The sequence below is a fragment of the Miniopterus natalensis genome, chromosome 12, assembly GCF_054644295.1.
Source record: "Miniopterus natalensis isolate mMinNat1 chromosome 12, mMinNat1.hap1, whole genome shotgun sequence".
In the NCBI taxonomy this organism is placed as follows: domain Eukaryota; kingdom Metazoa; phylum Chordata; class Mammalia; order Chiroptera; family Miniopteridae; genus Miniopterus; species Miniopterus natalensis.
The window spans coordinates 58,763,448-58,780,022 of record NC_142092.1 but is presented as its reverse complement, the minus strand read 5'-3'; the positions used below and the strand labels follow the sequence as shown (position 1 = coordinate 58,780,022).

The window sequence follows — 16,575 nt, the reverse complement described above, 5'->3', positions numbered from 1 at the left end:
TTACATTTAGCATCTTTCACATTCTATTGCAACCATCTGCGTATGTGTCTTTCTTCTTCATTGGACCATGACCCTCTTAAGGGAGGGATCTTTTTTTAATCTTTCTCAACATCCCCAGCATCTAGCACGGAGCCAGGCATGTAGCAGATGCTCAAGAGATATGGGTTTTGAAAAGTGCCTGCACTCTGCTACCCAAAATGCTGTGTGCTTTTCCTTTCTCTGTGCCTTTTCTCAAATAGGAGCCCTGAAACACTTTTTCTATATATCCCTCTTGTCCTGTCCACTCTACTCCCCCCCCCCCCCCCGACACACACACACAGGACAAGAACTGCTGATCCCTGCTGTGGCAGCCAAAATGAGGATTCTCACATCTGGGGCAAGGTGGATGTGAGATGGCATATGACTCCTCTAATACCGAGTAAACAAACCAGTTGCTATTTCACGAATTAGTGCACTTTTGCCAAGCTGTTACTTACGTACATATTTTAACTTGAGAGACTCTCATTTATCATGGAACCTGTCTTCTTCCCCACAACCTCCACTAACGCTCGATTCTCCCTTATCCTGAAGCCCTTCCCTCAACCCCGTTTTTCCCCCTAACCTACCACCCTTCTTATACCAAACTGCTCTGACCTCCTGCCTTCCATGTGACTGTCAATATCTACTTGGTCTGAATTCTGCCCTCAACCACTGCCTCTCCCACCCCCGTCTCTATGCAGATATACTGGAGTGTTGCATCCGTACAATAAAGAGGAGCTTCCCGGAGGCACCATTGGTGCTAAGCCGTGAAGTATGAGTGGGCTTTCAACAGCAGGGTTCGGACAGCCTGTCCTGAACTCCTGACTTCAAATGGCATCTGGTCATCTTATACCTCTGGCTCACACTTGCTTCCCAATCTGTGCTCCTGCTCTCAATGAGGGCACCAGGAAGCTTCCGCCTCCTAGACTAGAACACCGGTCATCCCCACCTTACCCAAACTAGTCACCTTTACATTTGCTAATCTTTCTTCTTTCAGGCAACAACTCAAGCCCAGACCAGGCTAACACCTTCCTAAGCTACCCCTTTCACTCCCAGGCTCTCCTCGTGCCAAGCACTGATCACACATTCACCTGCTCAAAAAGCCCCTAGGGCTGGCGCCTGCCTACAGAACAAAAGCCACCTCCACACCACAGCATCCACAGCAGGCTCTAGCTTCCTCCTGACCCGAATTCCCACCTCCACTCTCAGAGCCCACACACGGCCCAACTCAGTGCACCTCCAGTGGCCACGGGTCTCTTCCACCTCGAGCTTTGCTCGGCTGCTCCCTCAGCCCATGATGCTCGCCCCACCCACCTGAAAGCCTCCTCAAACTTCCAGGACCTGGTGACACCTCTGCAACCATAGCTGGTTTGCCGCTAAGTACACTGCAATAGTGGGGCTGACCAATACGAACCGCACACCCCCTTCACAATTCTCCCAACGTAAAACTCAATTTTCACTTCACATCTTAAGTTCAATGTACTGGCCGATTTTTTACTTTTATTTTATTTATTTTTTTATTTTTTGAAGTTTCAAGTGAAAAACCAAATTGAAACTAGTGTAAATGAAAGGGAATTCCTGACCTCTGGTGGATCCAGGGGTCGAGTGATCTTTAGGCTTGCAGGCTTCCTCTCTAGCCCTGCTTTCCCCTCGGGCTTCTGTCTAAGGAAGGCACTCTCCACATCACAGGAAACAAAGGGTCACAATCTAACAGAAAGAGAAATTCTTTCCCCCAGCATATCCATCTGAGCAGATCTCAGAAAGACCACTTGATACATGCCCACCAAGGAAAATGTTTTGGCTGATGGAAGATACTAATGAAAGACCAGGAGGCAGGATGGGGAGGGAAGACAGGGTATTTCTCTCTGGTTCCGATAGTGTCCCAGGCAGCCGTTGCCCCCTCTCCAGGGAGCCTTTCCTCTGTGGTCCCAGCTCTTGTTGAGCAGCCCTACCATGGTTCTAATTCCCACGGAAGCTCCTGGATTCTGATAACTTCACCTCCAACCCTGAGGATGCCAGCAGCTTCCTGCTATTGCTACTTTCCAGGTTACTTCTCTGTCCTCTGCCAGGCTTCTCCTGTTTTCCATCACCGATGTAACTAATTATACTCTGTATTATACTCTCTCTGTTTTCTAAAAAAAACATATATATATCTTTATTGATTTCAGAGAGAGGAAGGGAGAGGGGGAGAGAGAGAGAGATAGAAACATCAGTGATGAGAGAGTCATCGATTGGCCGCCTCCTGCACGCCCCCCACTGGGCATTGAACCTGCAACCTGGGCATGTGCCCTGACAGGGAATCGAACCTCAATCTCCTGGATCACAGGTCGATGCTCAACCCCTGAGCCACACCGGCTGGGCCCTACAGTGGTTTTTATTCCCTGGCAGAACCACAACTAATACAGAAACTGACAAAGACGAGGCAAAAAAACAAAAACAAAGTCTAGGAATAAAAACCACCACCACCACCTCACATTTATGAAAGGCCCAGTGTATACCAGACACTCCTCATGGTAGTGTGTTTTAGAAGTGAACTCACAGCATTTTCAGAGCCCTGTGATGTAAATACTCTGTTACCCCCTTTTAAAGATGAGGAAACTAAGGCTTGGAGAGATAAAATACTAAGCTGTCACAAATAAGTCGTGGAACTGGGACTCAAATCCAGCCAGCCAACCTGGCTCCAGAGTGCACACTCCAAAATACAAAGCCAAGTGCCGTGTCTCAAGCAGGGAGGTGCTCGCCAGGATCAAGTGCAACCAGGAGGTCAGGTAAGATAAGGGCCGCGAGGCATCTACTGGGTTTAGCAATGAGGAAGTCACGAGGAACCCTGAATAGGAACGCCAGAAACCAGACGGCAGGGGCTGGCCAGTAAGCCAGAGGTCAGGAAGTACAGACAAGAGGAGCAAGCCTTTCTGTCGAGAAGTTTGGCTATGAAGAGGAGTCACAAAATCAGACAGGAGGTGGAGTGGAGGTAGAGAAGGCCGAGTTTTCTTTACTCTTGCTTTGTTTTAGAAATGAGAGCACCTTGAGCATGCTGAAATATTGATGGGAATGATCCCCGTTGGCAGGGAGTCTGAATACACAGGGGTGAGGCAGGAGGACAACAGAGCAGGGTCTGGTCTCCCAGGGGCATGGGCTGCGTAGTCCAGGACCCACTCAGAGCCTCTCCTACTGCAACAGGGGGTAAGAAAGCAAGGACGGCTACCGAGGCAGATCATTTTGTAGTTTGGTGAAAAGAAGTTCTTTTATTGTGATTTGTCTTCTCTGAGCTAGAAAACAAGGCCGTCAGCAGAAGGAAGGGTGGAGCAGAGGAGCGGAGGGTGTGAGGGGCAGAGAAAAGCTTCTCATGGGCCACAGTGCAGAATGGAAGCCTACCTTGGGAAGAAAGGAGCGCCCAGAGCCCCTGAGGCCCCAGTGGCGGTTGGAATCCATGGTTTTACACCGGCAGGAATTCTCAAGGTGCCTTCTCACCCTAGGTGTAGGCAAAGGCACGAGCAAATGGAATGATCCAGACTGGGTGTAAAAGAAGGAGAGCAAAGCAGCTGAGGAAAGGACAGTGGCAGGAGCAACGGACAAGATGAGCCATGGAATCTAGAGGAGGTAGGTGAATGCAGGAGGTCAGAGAACAGGTGCAGTCAGTTATTACTAAGGAGAGAGTAAAGCAAGAAAAGATGGTATCTGATGGCATTATCTCTGAGCAGGAACAGTTTTGATGTTATAATATAAGGGTGTGGTCATGGGAAAGGGTGGCTGATTTCGAAAAGAGGCGAAGGTGACTGGAAATAGGGTGAAAAACCAGAGAACTTTGCAGATTTGGACAGAGTCCCATGAGATGAGGGCATGATTTGAGAAGACAGTGAGTTCGGGGGGGGGGGGGGGAGCGGTCCTCAAGATTTTAATGAGTAGGAGTGAAAGGTAGGGAAGTCAGAAAATGACAGGGAAGAAAAGGCAGTGGAAGGTCTGTAAGGGACATTTGTGGTTTCTGCTTGTCCACTGGTTCCTACTTCTAATACCAGCATCTTGATTTTGCTTCCCTCCTCAGGCACCGAGGGGACTTCGAAAATATTAGTAATATCCCATAGTTTAATCTCGGGGATAGGAATATGAATGTCAGTGTTATTATTCTTTAAACCATATAGATACATTTTATTCTTTAGATTATACAGATACATTTCATATGCTTTGGATAGATATTTCACAGTTAAAACAAACAAACATACAAAAACTTCCCTTCTCCACGCTCTGAAGATAGGGACCAGAGTCAGGTCTGGGTAATCAGACCCACAAAGATTGGTTTCGGTGCCTGACCCAATTTAGGCCTATGAGACACCAGCCCAAGCTTTTGCTGGAACTATCAGGAAAGAGGTGCTCTCTTTCTGCTCAAGTTGTGAAGCTTGTTTGTAAAACATATCCCTTAACTAGCCTGAGAATAAAGCTAACACAGAAGAAAGCAGAGCCAAGAGGAAAGCGGCAGATTCCCGACATCATTTGAATACCTAGCTCCAGCCATGCCTGAAGCCAGATAACTGGGACTTTTCAACAACATGAGCCAGTTTGCCTTTGGTTTTATGTACTTTTAACTAAAAAGAAACCTAATTCAGCAGAACAAATAAAGGATTCTCAATTCAACAGCCTGTGTAATCTTTCAACGCACAAGCCAAACCATGCCCACCTTCTGCTCAAGACCCTGCAATGGCTCTCAAAGTAAAGGCTAAAATTCTCAGGGTGGCCTACCAGGCCCTACACAACCTGCTCCCACTGCGCCATGCCCTCAACTTATGACTTTCCATTGCTCACTCTACCCTAGCTGCACTGGCCTCTGGGCTATTCCCTGACACACCAAAAATGTGCCTTCAGGCCTCTGCTGTGGCTCTTCCCTCCACCTGGACAGTCCTCCAGACATCCACTCACTCGCAAACTCCCTCACTTCCTTCAAGTCTCTGCTCCAATCTCAAGTTCTCAATAAGGCCTACCAGAATCCCCATCCCCATGGCCATGATCCTGAACATTCCCCTCCCTGCCCTACTGTTTGTTTCTTCCTTCCACAGAATTTATTACATAATATAGTATGTACTCACTAAATGTATCCAATGAGGGCAGGAGTGTTCAACTGGTTGATCCATCTCAAGTTCCTAGAAACGTGCCTGACTCTTAGCAGGCCCTCAAATATTTGCTAAATGAACAAATAAAAAGACATGAGCCTCAAAGGAGCAGAACTTGGTTCATAACAGGCAGTGGAGAGAGAGGACACTAACCTCTATCTCCTGAACCTGATGTAAGTGGGGCACAGGAGGAAAAGGCACCTCCATGTCAAAGACTTCACGGGAAGCAGTGACCTAAAGGGGCGGGAAGTAGGTGGAAGAGTTCAGTGGAGAGGCTGAGGATGTGGGTAGGGTGTTAACCACCACTGGGGCTGAGAGGGCTTGATGTGAAGTCTTGAGAGGCACACAGTTGTTGAAGGCTGAGTCAGGGGAGAGGCAGCCCAGAGTGGTTTGCAGAGGAGAGTAAAAAAGAGAGATGGACCAGTGGTTTACACACAGTTTAGGTAGAGATGAAGGATGTTGTGAGAAGGCCTGGTGAGCTTAGCTGGCACTAAAAGAATTAGTCCTAGCAACTGTTGGTAGATAGAAAGGCTTCCTCCCATTGCTCCATTGTTTGAGTGATTTTAGATTTTGTGGGTGGAGAGGACATCACATATGGTCTTTCCCTACCCCCAGCACCCCAGAGGCCATTGAGAAGTGTCTTCTAGATGGAGATACAAGGCTTCCCTGCTCATGGCACCATCCTAGGCCCATGGAAAGCAATTCCCCTCATGTAATATAATAACCCTGCACCATAAGCAGTCTGTCAAATCCTCATTCTCCAAGCACAGAACTGACTCTGAAGCAGGCATCCAGGATCACAACCCTAGTATCCAAAGAGGCAAGAAAACAGGCTTCTTCTTAAAGACAGACAAGAGCACTCGGCATTCCTACTTGTCCTGCAGGTTGTCCAGGCAAGGAAAAGCAGGGCAACAGGAAGCCTTCCTTCCACTGGTCCTGACTCACCTCTGCTGCTTGCTAGCTTCTCACTACAGAAATTTCTCCAGAGTTATGAAAACATATGTGCAAGCCAAGATTCAAGGAAAATGTTACTACCAGTCAGAGAAAGAAGTCATATTGCTTAGCCTCTAAGGAAAAGTGGCTTACTATAAATCAGGCCCTTGGGAGTGATGTCATTTTGGTGTCCCTTACAGCTGTAAGGAAACTTATTAAATATTCAATAATTAATAATAAGGCCTTCTGTGCTAGCCGGTTTGGCTCAGCGGTTAAAGCATCAGTCTGCACACTGAAGAGTCGATCCCCAGCCCTAGTCCGGGCACGTGCGGGAGGCAACCAATTGATGTCTCTTTCACATCGATGCTTCTCTCTCTCTCTCTCTCCCTTCCACTCCCTCTGAAAAGCAATGGAAAAACACCCTCAGGTGAGGATAATAATAATAATGGCTTCAAGACTGTCTCTTCCTCAGAACTGTCTCTGTAAAGGCAGCCAGCAGTAATTAGACTTGGGCCCGACCTCCTGCCCATCAACGAGACTTGGGGGTACAGGGTTTGTTCTCCCAGTGCTTCTGGCCCAGGTGTGCTCCAAGAGTGGATCATTAAGCAAATATTTAAAATAGCCATCCATAGTAGCCAGCCTCCAGGATGGCCCCAGGGATCCCTAACTTAATGTTGTTCATCAGTTCTGCGACTTTAAGTGAAACTACATAGAACGAAGCCTAGTTAATATATAAACAAGAGTTAAGTTCCTACAGCATCAACGTTACAACAAAACGACATTATTAGAGGACTTATACTCATTCATACTCTGTTCCAGCACTGTACCAGCATTGTTCTCTGTGACCAACAGAATATGGCAGAGGCATGCCACTTCCAAGATTAGATTATACAGTGGCACCCCGGTTTCTTAATGTAATCCGTTGTGGAAGACCGTTTGAGTTCTGAAACATTAGAAAACCGAGAGATCAACAGCTGGCAGGCCTCAGGATCTTGCACTCAGCGGAAGCCCTGTGGCATGTTTGACTTCTGAGGCGTGTTCGAAAACCAAAGCATTTACTTCAGGGTTTACAGTGTTTGTAAACCGAAATGTTTGTCAACGGAGACGTCTGGAAACCGAGGGACCACTGTACAAGACTGGGGCTTGAGTCTTGGGATCTCTCGCTTTCTGGGATCACTTGCTCTGGAGGAAACCAGTTGCCATGATCAAGCAGCCCAATGGAGAGGAGCTAAGGCTGCCAACAGCCAAGTGAGTGGGCTTGGAAGCTCACTTCCCCCCAGCCAGCCTCCAGATGACGGCAACCTTAGGAAAGGCCTGAGTTAGAACCACCCGGCTAAACTGCTGCCACATTTTTGACCCACAGGTAATATTTTCAGGTGCTAAATTTTGGAGTAATTCGTTACACAGCAGCAGATAATTAATTCACTATCCTACGCAGACCTGAGAGAGAAATCAAAAGATTTAACCTCAGTTCCTAACGAATATACCTGTAGGACAATTTGTTGCTTTCCATAAGAAAAGAAACAAATTTCCATAAGAAAGCAACAAATTATTCATTCAGGCATTTCAACAACTTCTTATTGAGTGTATAATCTATAAAACAAAGAAAAACAATCACAAAGAGCCCCCCTACACACACCTCAGGTTGCTTAATCCACTGGTTTTATTAGCGTTTGAAGTCTTCTTGCTCCTAATGCTTTATGCCCGACTCCCCACTCCGCTTTTGCCAGCCCCCTCCAGAGGGTATAGCACGCACCCCTCCCTAGCTATTCCGAGGGCTCGGCGCAGGCCCGCGCATCTAAGGGAGAAAGAAAGTGAGGTCCCCTAATTGCATTTAGTATTAGGACAAGACGGAATTCATTTCGTATTTTACTAGGAGGAGGAAACCCTGATCACAAGTGTTGAGAACAATTCTAATTTCTGCCATGAGTGACAGGTGTCAACTGCAGCGCTGATCCAGTCACAGCTCAAGTCCTGGTCACAGCTGAAATGGCGACGGGGGAAGAGTGGGGGGGGGGGGGGCCTCGCCCCGCAGTGGACTCCGCCGCCTCTCAAAGCAGCAGGAGGGTTACGCTGCTCTAAGAAAACCAGGAGCCTCTCTTGGCACAAAGAAGGTCAAAGGGCGAGCTTTCCTTCCACCGACCGCAAAACCGGCGTCTGCCAAACCTGAGCCGTGGGGGAGGCCGTCGGAGGCGAAGGGAGCCCCAGACAGAAAACCGCAGCGGAGCCGCCTCCGGCCGCCGGCTGGGGTCTGAGTCAGGTGACTCCTCGGGGCGCACAACCACCCTAAACAAAGGTCCCTCCCCACGTGACGGACGGGGGAAGATGACTGGCAGCGAGACCGAAACTGCCCGGTCCTACTACAGAAAACCATTAACTCTCACTTCTCGGCCGCCCCGGCCAAGCGGGGGAGCTACAAGTTACGGTGCAGCCGGCCCTCGGGGATGCGCCGGGAGGAGCCGGGGACCCCATCCCCGGCCAGGCGCCGGGCACGGCACCCACGCCTCCCGCCCAGCCCGCAGGCGGGACCCCTCCCACCAGCTGTCACCAGCGCTCCGGACGGGTCACAGCCCCGCAAGCCCGTCCCCGGCGGCCGCGACCCCACGGGGGCGGCCGAGAGGAGGCGCCTTTTCCAAAGGCTCTGGGGCGAGGGCACGGCCGCCCCCCGGGAAGGGGCGCCAGAGCGGGCTCGGCCGGGTGCCCAAGGGAGCTCGGAATCCATCGACCGCTTCGGAGAGAAACGAACCTCCCAGTCCCAGCGAAGCGCGCCCCACCTTGTCGCCGAAGCTGCGGGCCATCAGCAGGTCCGGGCTGGGCGTGCTGTCGCCGCCCACGGCCTCCTCGCTGCTGGAGCCCGCCAACGGGTGCGGCATGTCGCGCAGGGAGTGGGGCCCCGTGGACGGCAGGGCCTTGGGGAGCCCGCCCGACATGGCGAGCACCGCCCGGAACGTGCGGCGGAGGCCCCGCTCGGCCGCAGCTCTGTCAGAGGCCCCGCACCCGCCAGGCTGGGAGCCGCCGCCGCCACCCGCCGGCTCGTCTCTGCCCGCGCTGGGCTGGGCCGGGCCGGGCCGGGCTGGCCGCTCCGCACCGCGCGCCCCCGCTCCGCGCCCGAGCCCGCCGCGGTCCGCTCGCACCTTGGCCGCGGGCTGCCCGCCAGCACCGCCACGCCGCCAGCCCGCCCGCGGCCCCGCCCCCGCGGCACCTCGGCCGCTCGGGGAGGGGGCGGGGCGGGCGGAGGGGGAGGGGCGGGCGGGGGAGGGGCGGCGCGCAGCTCCGCCCCCGCCCGCAGCGGGCCGCCCGCCGCCCCGCAGGAAGTGCGCCCCGAGCCCTCCGCCGCCGTGCTGCGGGTCGCCAGCCTCGCCGCGAGACCGCCCGTGGAGGCTGCGCGCCGCGCCCGGGCAGATGTTTAACGGAAATCAGAGGCGGAAAGAGACGTTGGGGATCTAGTTCCATTCCACCCGCGTCTGCCGGTGCGCCCGCGGCGGCCGCGCTTGGGCCTGGGGGCTTTGGAACGCACGCGTGGATCGGGGGCCTCTGGCCTGTACCGTAGCCCACAAGGGAAGGAGTTATGAGGCGTATTGTAAGGATGGCATAGAAGGCCATTAGGAGGCCCAGAGGGGACAGAATAATCGAAGGAGCCGGCCCGGGGCTGCCTCAAGCGCACGCCGCGAGCCCCGCGCCCTCCTGCTGCTGCGGCTAAGCTGGGTTCGCGCAAGGTTAAAGCCCAGAGGGGGGACATCAGAACATAGAGGGGGGTGCTACAGATGAGACAGGACTTTTAAACTCACACCTTGAGGGGACTGCCTTTTGAAAGGACAGTGCGGTTTAAGCTCCTTTTCGTGGTTCTGTGCTTCCTCCGCGGGCCTTTGGATTCTCAGCGTGGCCAGCGGGGTGGAGACCGTGGGGAGGGCACTGCCTCAGCTCTTCGGCTGGAGGCGCGCTGGCCTGCCCCGCCTGACCTGTCTCTGCAGCTGTTGCTCTTAGGCCAAGTCAGTGGCGGTTGTCAGTCGAGGCGAGAGCAGATCAATACTAACCAAGTGACGGGTAGGGAGGCTTACTGTGAGGGAGCACGTTTTTCCCTGTCTGTCCCCAAACTCCACCGGTTTGTCCCATTTCACCTGACAGATCTTGGAAGTTGGGATTCACTGAGGTCTGCACCACACTTTTATCTAGAAACAAGTGATACTTCAGCAGGAGGAGTGCAGAGAGCTGAAGCTCACCCCAAATATCACTCAGAGGCTCCGCGAGCTTCCACGACCCTCGCCATTCTCCCTGGTGTAACTCAGGCCTGAGTCCCCAGGCATCATTTTTGGTCTCCTCTGCATGTGTCTGCCTTGTGGGGAGACTAGGACTCAGAGGGCACTGGGAACGATTTTAAATGCTGCATCTACCTCACAGGAATGCCAATGTCTGGTTCTCTTGGAATTAGATGAAATTAAGTTTTATATTCAAGGCTGCTTAACAACTATAACAGACCCTATTTACAGTTCTGATTGGCATTAAAATAAATAGCATGAGTATAACTAAAAATGAGTGTTCTATAGATAACAGCCTAGGTATTTCTTATTGAATGGTTTTATGTATTTTAACAACCAGGCCACCTTAACATAGTAGAGATCTTATTAAGGCTCCACACAGCTTTCTCTTCAGGACACCAAGGAAGAGTAGAAAGTGAGCGACGTTAGAGTTCCCCCTTGGTCACCACGGGTAGGTGACCGTGAGCAAGTTACCTAACCTTAATGAACCTGGTTTCTAACCGAGAAAGGAGGAGCACCGGGAGCAGGTAATAATACTTAGGTGGTGTTTGTGAGAATGAAATAGCATTCTCTAGCATTCCTAGCAAAATGCTGGCATGGAATAGATCCTCCCTAATGTCAGTTCCTTTACATGAGCACCCAGGCCTCAGGAACAAAGCAGAGTCACGACAGAGCGATTCTCTCTTCCTCTCCCCTGGTACAGCATGTGCTTAGGCTGTGTTCATGTCTGTGTTAGATTCCCTCTGTCAGATTTTCTCTACTCTTCTTATGAAATGATCATCACAAAGTTTTCATAATTAAACATGCTGCACTCCAAACTCCTCTATTTGCTCAGTTTGGGTCAGGGAACCGTTTTTCTATGCTCCCATCAAAAAAACCAAACCAAAACAAAAAACCAGAGTTCCTGAAAGGCCATTGAAACAGTTTATTTATTTTCCAGTTTCCTCGTTGGTCAGTGGCATCTGGCCACAATGATCCAGTGGGTAGTCATCAAAACTAAAGAAAGTGAACTTCTGTGGAAAACATTTTGGTATAAAGTTTCCACCACTCAGTTTTAGCCCAGGACTGCCTATTCGTATTCACCATTTCCTGGTGTATTTCAGTGTTCCTTGTGGTGGGAAACTGTCACTGAAATAACGTTAAGTGTCCCAGAGGATGTGACTGTGCTTCTACTAAAAGTTTTCAAAACAACATGGGAGTAAGTAGGAAATCTGAAGTTTTTATAAGATTTTATTTTATTTGTTTATTTTACTGATTGATTTTTAGAGAAAGAGAGGAAGGAGGAAAGAGGGAGAAGGGAGAAACATCAATTTGTTCCACCCATTTATGCATTCATTGTTTAATTCTTGTATGTGCCTTGACCAGGGATTGAACCCACAACCTTGGTGCATTGGGAAGAAGCTCCAACAAACTGAGCTACTTCTCCAGGACTTGAAATTTTTATATCACAACAGAAGTTTATAGCTTTTGGTGGAATTTGTGGAGGGGAGCTTGGATTTTTAGGGCTAGGCTCCTGAGGAAGAACACACTAGATATATGTGTATGGGGGCAAAGGGGAGATGCCACCAGACCCCAGGAACAGAGCATGGGGCCTTCCCCCATCCATAGGGAATCTTAGGCACTTACGCTGGCGCCTTGCAGAAGACAGGGCCTTGGGCCCCAGAACTGGTAAGTTTGCCAAGCTGGAACCCTGTACACCTCACTAGCAAGTCTGTGAGGACTTTACATGAGCACCCAGGCCTCAGGAACAAAGCAGAGTCACAACAGAGCATTCTCTTTCTCTTCCCCTGGTACAGCATGTGCTTAGGCTGTATTCATGTTTGTGTTAGATGCTCACTCTCTTCTGGTTTTTAATACAATCATAGCTTTATTCTACATGGCATCCCAAACCCTGCCTCAAAATAACACCAGCACTTCTGAAGTGGACGGCTGATGAAGACAAAGGAGGTTTTCAAAGAGCATTCAGAGTGACATGGAGAAAGCCACAGAGGGCTGTCTCAAACAAGAGGGGCAACTGAGAAGGCACTGTCACCAACAGAGGCAAAATTGTGTGGGCAATTTAATTCAGCCAGTGATAGCCCAGGAAAAAGCAAAAGCCAGCAGGTCCACTTGAGGCCAGGATCTGAAGAGTTTTGCAAACAAGAAATTGGACCTTGTCCCAGAACCAGCAGAGATGCTTGGGGGTAAATGATAGGATCATTTATCTTTCCATATCACAATGTCTGGCCCCAAAGCATGGAGACCCTCTGCAGTGGACGATGCAGCACAAATCATGGACTCAGTGCCCAAGAACCACCTGTGAGTTTGTTCAAATGCAAACTTCTAGACCCCACCTAAGAGATTCTAATCTGGGGGGGAGTAGGGGAAGCTGGAATCTAAATTTTTTAACAGCCACCTACCTGATGCTCATGCTGATGTGGCCTATAGACTGTACTTTGACAAACCCTGTTCTCAGAGCTCCACCCATTTCTCTAAACCAGAAATTGACATTCCAAACCTCCTTGTGTACATAGTATTTTACGTGCTTACTTTGGAGGAATTTCCTGTTTGCTGAAAAGTGCTCAAAAACACAAATTTCTCTTACAAAATGCTATTGCTGTGTCCTTTACCCTACACTTTTATGGTTATTTTTATTGAGGATCTACCAGGAGGTTAAAGTTTAGAAAGGCTTAGATGAAAATGATCTGTTGGGAGATTTGTTTTGTAGTGCTGGCTATGAAGTGCTTCACAATGAAGTAAACCTTTTCCAGAGCCCCAGAAACTTCTTTTGGCTGGCCATGTGGGCTCCCAGTAACAGGGCCCCATCTGGTCATAGAAACGCAGTTCACCACCATCACCAGGGACACCTGCTACCTGGCTTTTTTCACAAGCAGGCTCTGGAGTGCATGGGGGTATGTATTCTTTGGCAGTGGCTACCCATTACAGAGGTTGGGCTGGAGAAGATAACAGGCTGACAAATACTGCGAGCCCTGGCACTGAGACGTATCGTGGCTCAGCAGTTGTGCATCAACCTAGGATCCAGGAGATCTCGGATCGATTCTGGTCGGGGTGATGCCTGGGTTGCAGGCTTAATACCCAGTTGGGGGCATGCAGGAGGCAGCCAATCAGTGACTCTCTCATCACTGATGTTTCTATCTCTCTTTCTCCCTCTTCCTTCCTCTCTCTGCAATCAATAAAGATATATTTAAAAAACAAACAAACAGTGAATCTTTGGACAGGATAGAAAAACCTATTTACTGGCTTTGTGCTCCATGATAGTGTTTGGGTCCATCACTAGTAATGATCCTTAAAGGGCGTCTAAAAGAGGAACATTTGGATATTGTATGGCCCAGCAGTTCCACTCCTAGACCACAACAGAAATGCATATGTATATTCATCGAAAGATAGATTCAAGAATCTGCACGTTGGCACTATAAGTTTACATAATAAGCCATCTAGTGTGTGATCCTAACTTCATAAATGAGGAAGCTGAGGCCGAGAGATATTAAAGCCAACCAGCTAGTGCTGTTGCTAGTGCACCCATCCATTTGAATGCATAGCATTCGCATGTGGGTTTGGGAAACAGTCGTTTAGGTAGAGCCAAAAGGTAAAGGAGTGAAGAAAGAGAAAGACTCAGTTGGCTGAGGGTCACCCTGTGCACCAAAAGGTCGCTGATTTGGTTCCGGTTAGGGCACATACCTGGGTTGTGGGTTTGATCCCCAGTCGGGTGCATACAGAAGGCAACAGATCAATGTTTCTATCTCGCATCAAAGTTTCTGTCCCTTCCTCTCTCTAAGAATGTCCTCAGGTGAGGATTTAAAAAAAAAAAGAAGAGAGGGATCAGCAACTATTATTTGCCTTCCAGTCATCCATCTGCCCCTTTTCACTGTTGTCTCTCCCTCCCTCTCCCTACAAATGCAGTTTTGTGGGGCCCTGGTGCCTAGAGCTGCTACAGCCATCTTGTGGCCAAGGGTGGAGGCATTCCCCATATCCCGGGGAAGCTCAGTGGTTAAGAGCCTGTGTTCTGAGGGCATCACTGAGCCCCTGCACCTAACTCCAGACTTCTTAAGTAAACAATGAACACCCCTGTGGTCTCAGGCAACTTAATTTGGATCCCTGTAACACGCAGCTGAACTCATCCTTAGAGATTCAGAAGGCGAGGAATGCAAGTAGGCAGGAGAGGGTCTTAGAAGCGAGTTTCCCTTTGTGGGTAGCAGTGTTCTCAGCAGCAGAACCACCCTTCTATCACATGCATTCTCGAAAGGGGAAAATGATTCCCAGGGTGGGGGTGCGGCAAAAAAGCCTTAGCAATGGCTTGTGGCCTTCCAAAGCTACCTGACAAAGTCTTATGTCTTAATATTTAATTTTTCTTGTTAGGGAAAACTTAAACCTAGTCAACTTTTCCCCAATTGAGGCAGTGATAAGAAAAAAACAGTTGAGAAACGCTGTTCTTGAAGATGCAGGAATAGCTCTAAAAAGAGGAACAGAGTCCCTGACTTCCAAAGGCAGAGCTCCTGAGCCTGCCCAAAGCCTCTGAATTCCACCACTCTTCCCAGATCTTTGCCCCAGGTTCCACCACAGTGGTAGCTCCAGCCATGCCTGCTCTGCCCGGCCCCTCCTGTGCTTTGTAACCGGGTGATAAATGATCGTGCAGGCCCACAGACTCACCCTCGTCACACAGAGGTAGTGAGACTGCAGGCACGAGCCTTGTTCTATGTAACCTGTGAGCAGTGTAGCAGGATGGTGCTGGGGCCACAGCAAGAAAATTATACTCAGTACCCAGGTTATAGATCCAGGTGAGGTGACTTGCTAAAGGCAGGACTTCCCCCACAGCCCCCAGCTAAATGAGGTAATTAATTATGCCGAAGCCTCAGGATTCTCCGATGGGCAGAGCAGGAGGCTTGGTTTTCTGTGCCCCACTCGGGCCTCCTGCAGTATGGCAGGCAGCACACCATCACCACCACTCGTGAAAGTGGGAGGTTTAGGAAGCTGCATTTGCTACACACCCACTAATCTGATTCTCTCTGTTTGCTGGCATAGTAGCCTTTGGGTTTAGGCAAAAAAACACACACAGAAACTTCTGGAAGTTTTATCTGTTGAAATGCTCATTTTCCACAAAATCAAACTCAGTCCTCTACAAGACTTCTTAAACCATGCTGCCCTACACTAGAATGAAGGTTCATTCAGCTCCAAACTTCTAGTGATATGGTGTTTCTTGGCTCCTCCAGGTCAGCATGTCTGTGACGTTGTCAGTCTCATTCAACTGTTTCCTGGCATCAAGTCAAGGCAGATCCAAGTTCCTCCTAGGAAAAGCCATGCATCTAGTCCCTCAGAGGGGGATCTTCGGAGGTTATTGATATACAAGTAAAGTAATTTAACACTGATGAGAGTGGAATTCTAGGCTCACCCCGACCACTGGATTTCTGTACAGCCTCAGAATTAAGGTCTGCTCTGCTGACTTCAGCCCATCCATCAACCCCAGTACTACCCAGAACCCCCTGGAGTGTTGATCCATAGGTACATGGCCAGTACTCTCTGGGGATCAGGAAACTGAAGAGGACACCAGAAACTAAATCCCTTCCAAATGAGACCCAGAGGGCCTTAACCTAATCGGGTAGTGAAAGACATTGGAAAGAATGTCTCTCACCTCCAGCTTCAGGTGGTACAGAAATCAAGAGATCGTGCAGAGTTGGGTGAGGAACCAAGATATAAAAGGGAAGGGGTCTGAATTGGTCACAAAAGCAAGGGGAGGGTGGTCAAAGCAAGTGTCAACAGTGAAGAAAAGAGCCAGGGTTCAAAAACCAGGACAACACATCCAGAAAATGAGCCTTCTGGTGATCCTGAGCAGTATCTTGGGGTGGGAGGGGATGGGGGGATGCCACTGTGAACCACTGTGCTTGCTGGGGTGGGATGCATGGAGTGGCCAGGACAGCCAGAAGGCTTCTCTGAGCGAGCTGGGGGAATTTAGACAGGGGAAATGACTTTTCAAAATTCCCTTCTGACCCACCCACATAATTTGTTCAAAGTAAGCAACTCATTGTCAGAAGGCAGGATGCATTCTTGGCCTAGATATGCTCCCTCAGGAAGAATGTGGCCAGCAGAAGTATCTTCCCCTCCCTTTAAATTTAAACTTATTTTTGAATATTTTTAGATTTATAGAAAAGTTGCAAAGATAGTACAGAGTCTTCACATACTCCTCGCCCAGAGTCTCCTATTGTTAACACCCTAGGTCATTATGGTACATCTGTCACAACTAAGGGGCAACACTGGGACATCACTATTAACAT

The 16,575-nt window shown here is 49.7% G+C and overlaps 1 protein-coding gene across 1 annotated transcript in view; it reads right to left on the bottom strand.

Moving 5' to 3' along the window:
• Positions 1-9,078, bottom strand: part of SNX30 (sorting nexin family member 30) — an 83,777-nt gene extending 74,699 nt beyond the window's left edge. Inside the window, exon 1 of the mRNA XM_016213699.2 lies at positions 8,828-9,078. Within this exon, the coding sequence (XP_016069185.1) occupies positions 8,828-8,983 (156 nt within the window). The 5' untranslated portion in view covers positions 8,984-9,078. The remainder of the gene's footprint in view (positions 1-8,827) is intronic.
• Positions 9,079-16,575: the final 7,497 nt, after the last annotated feature.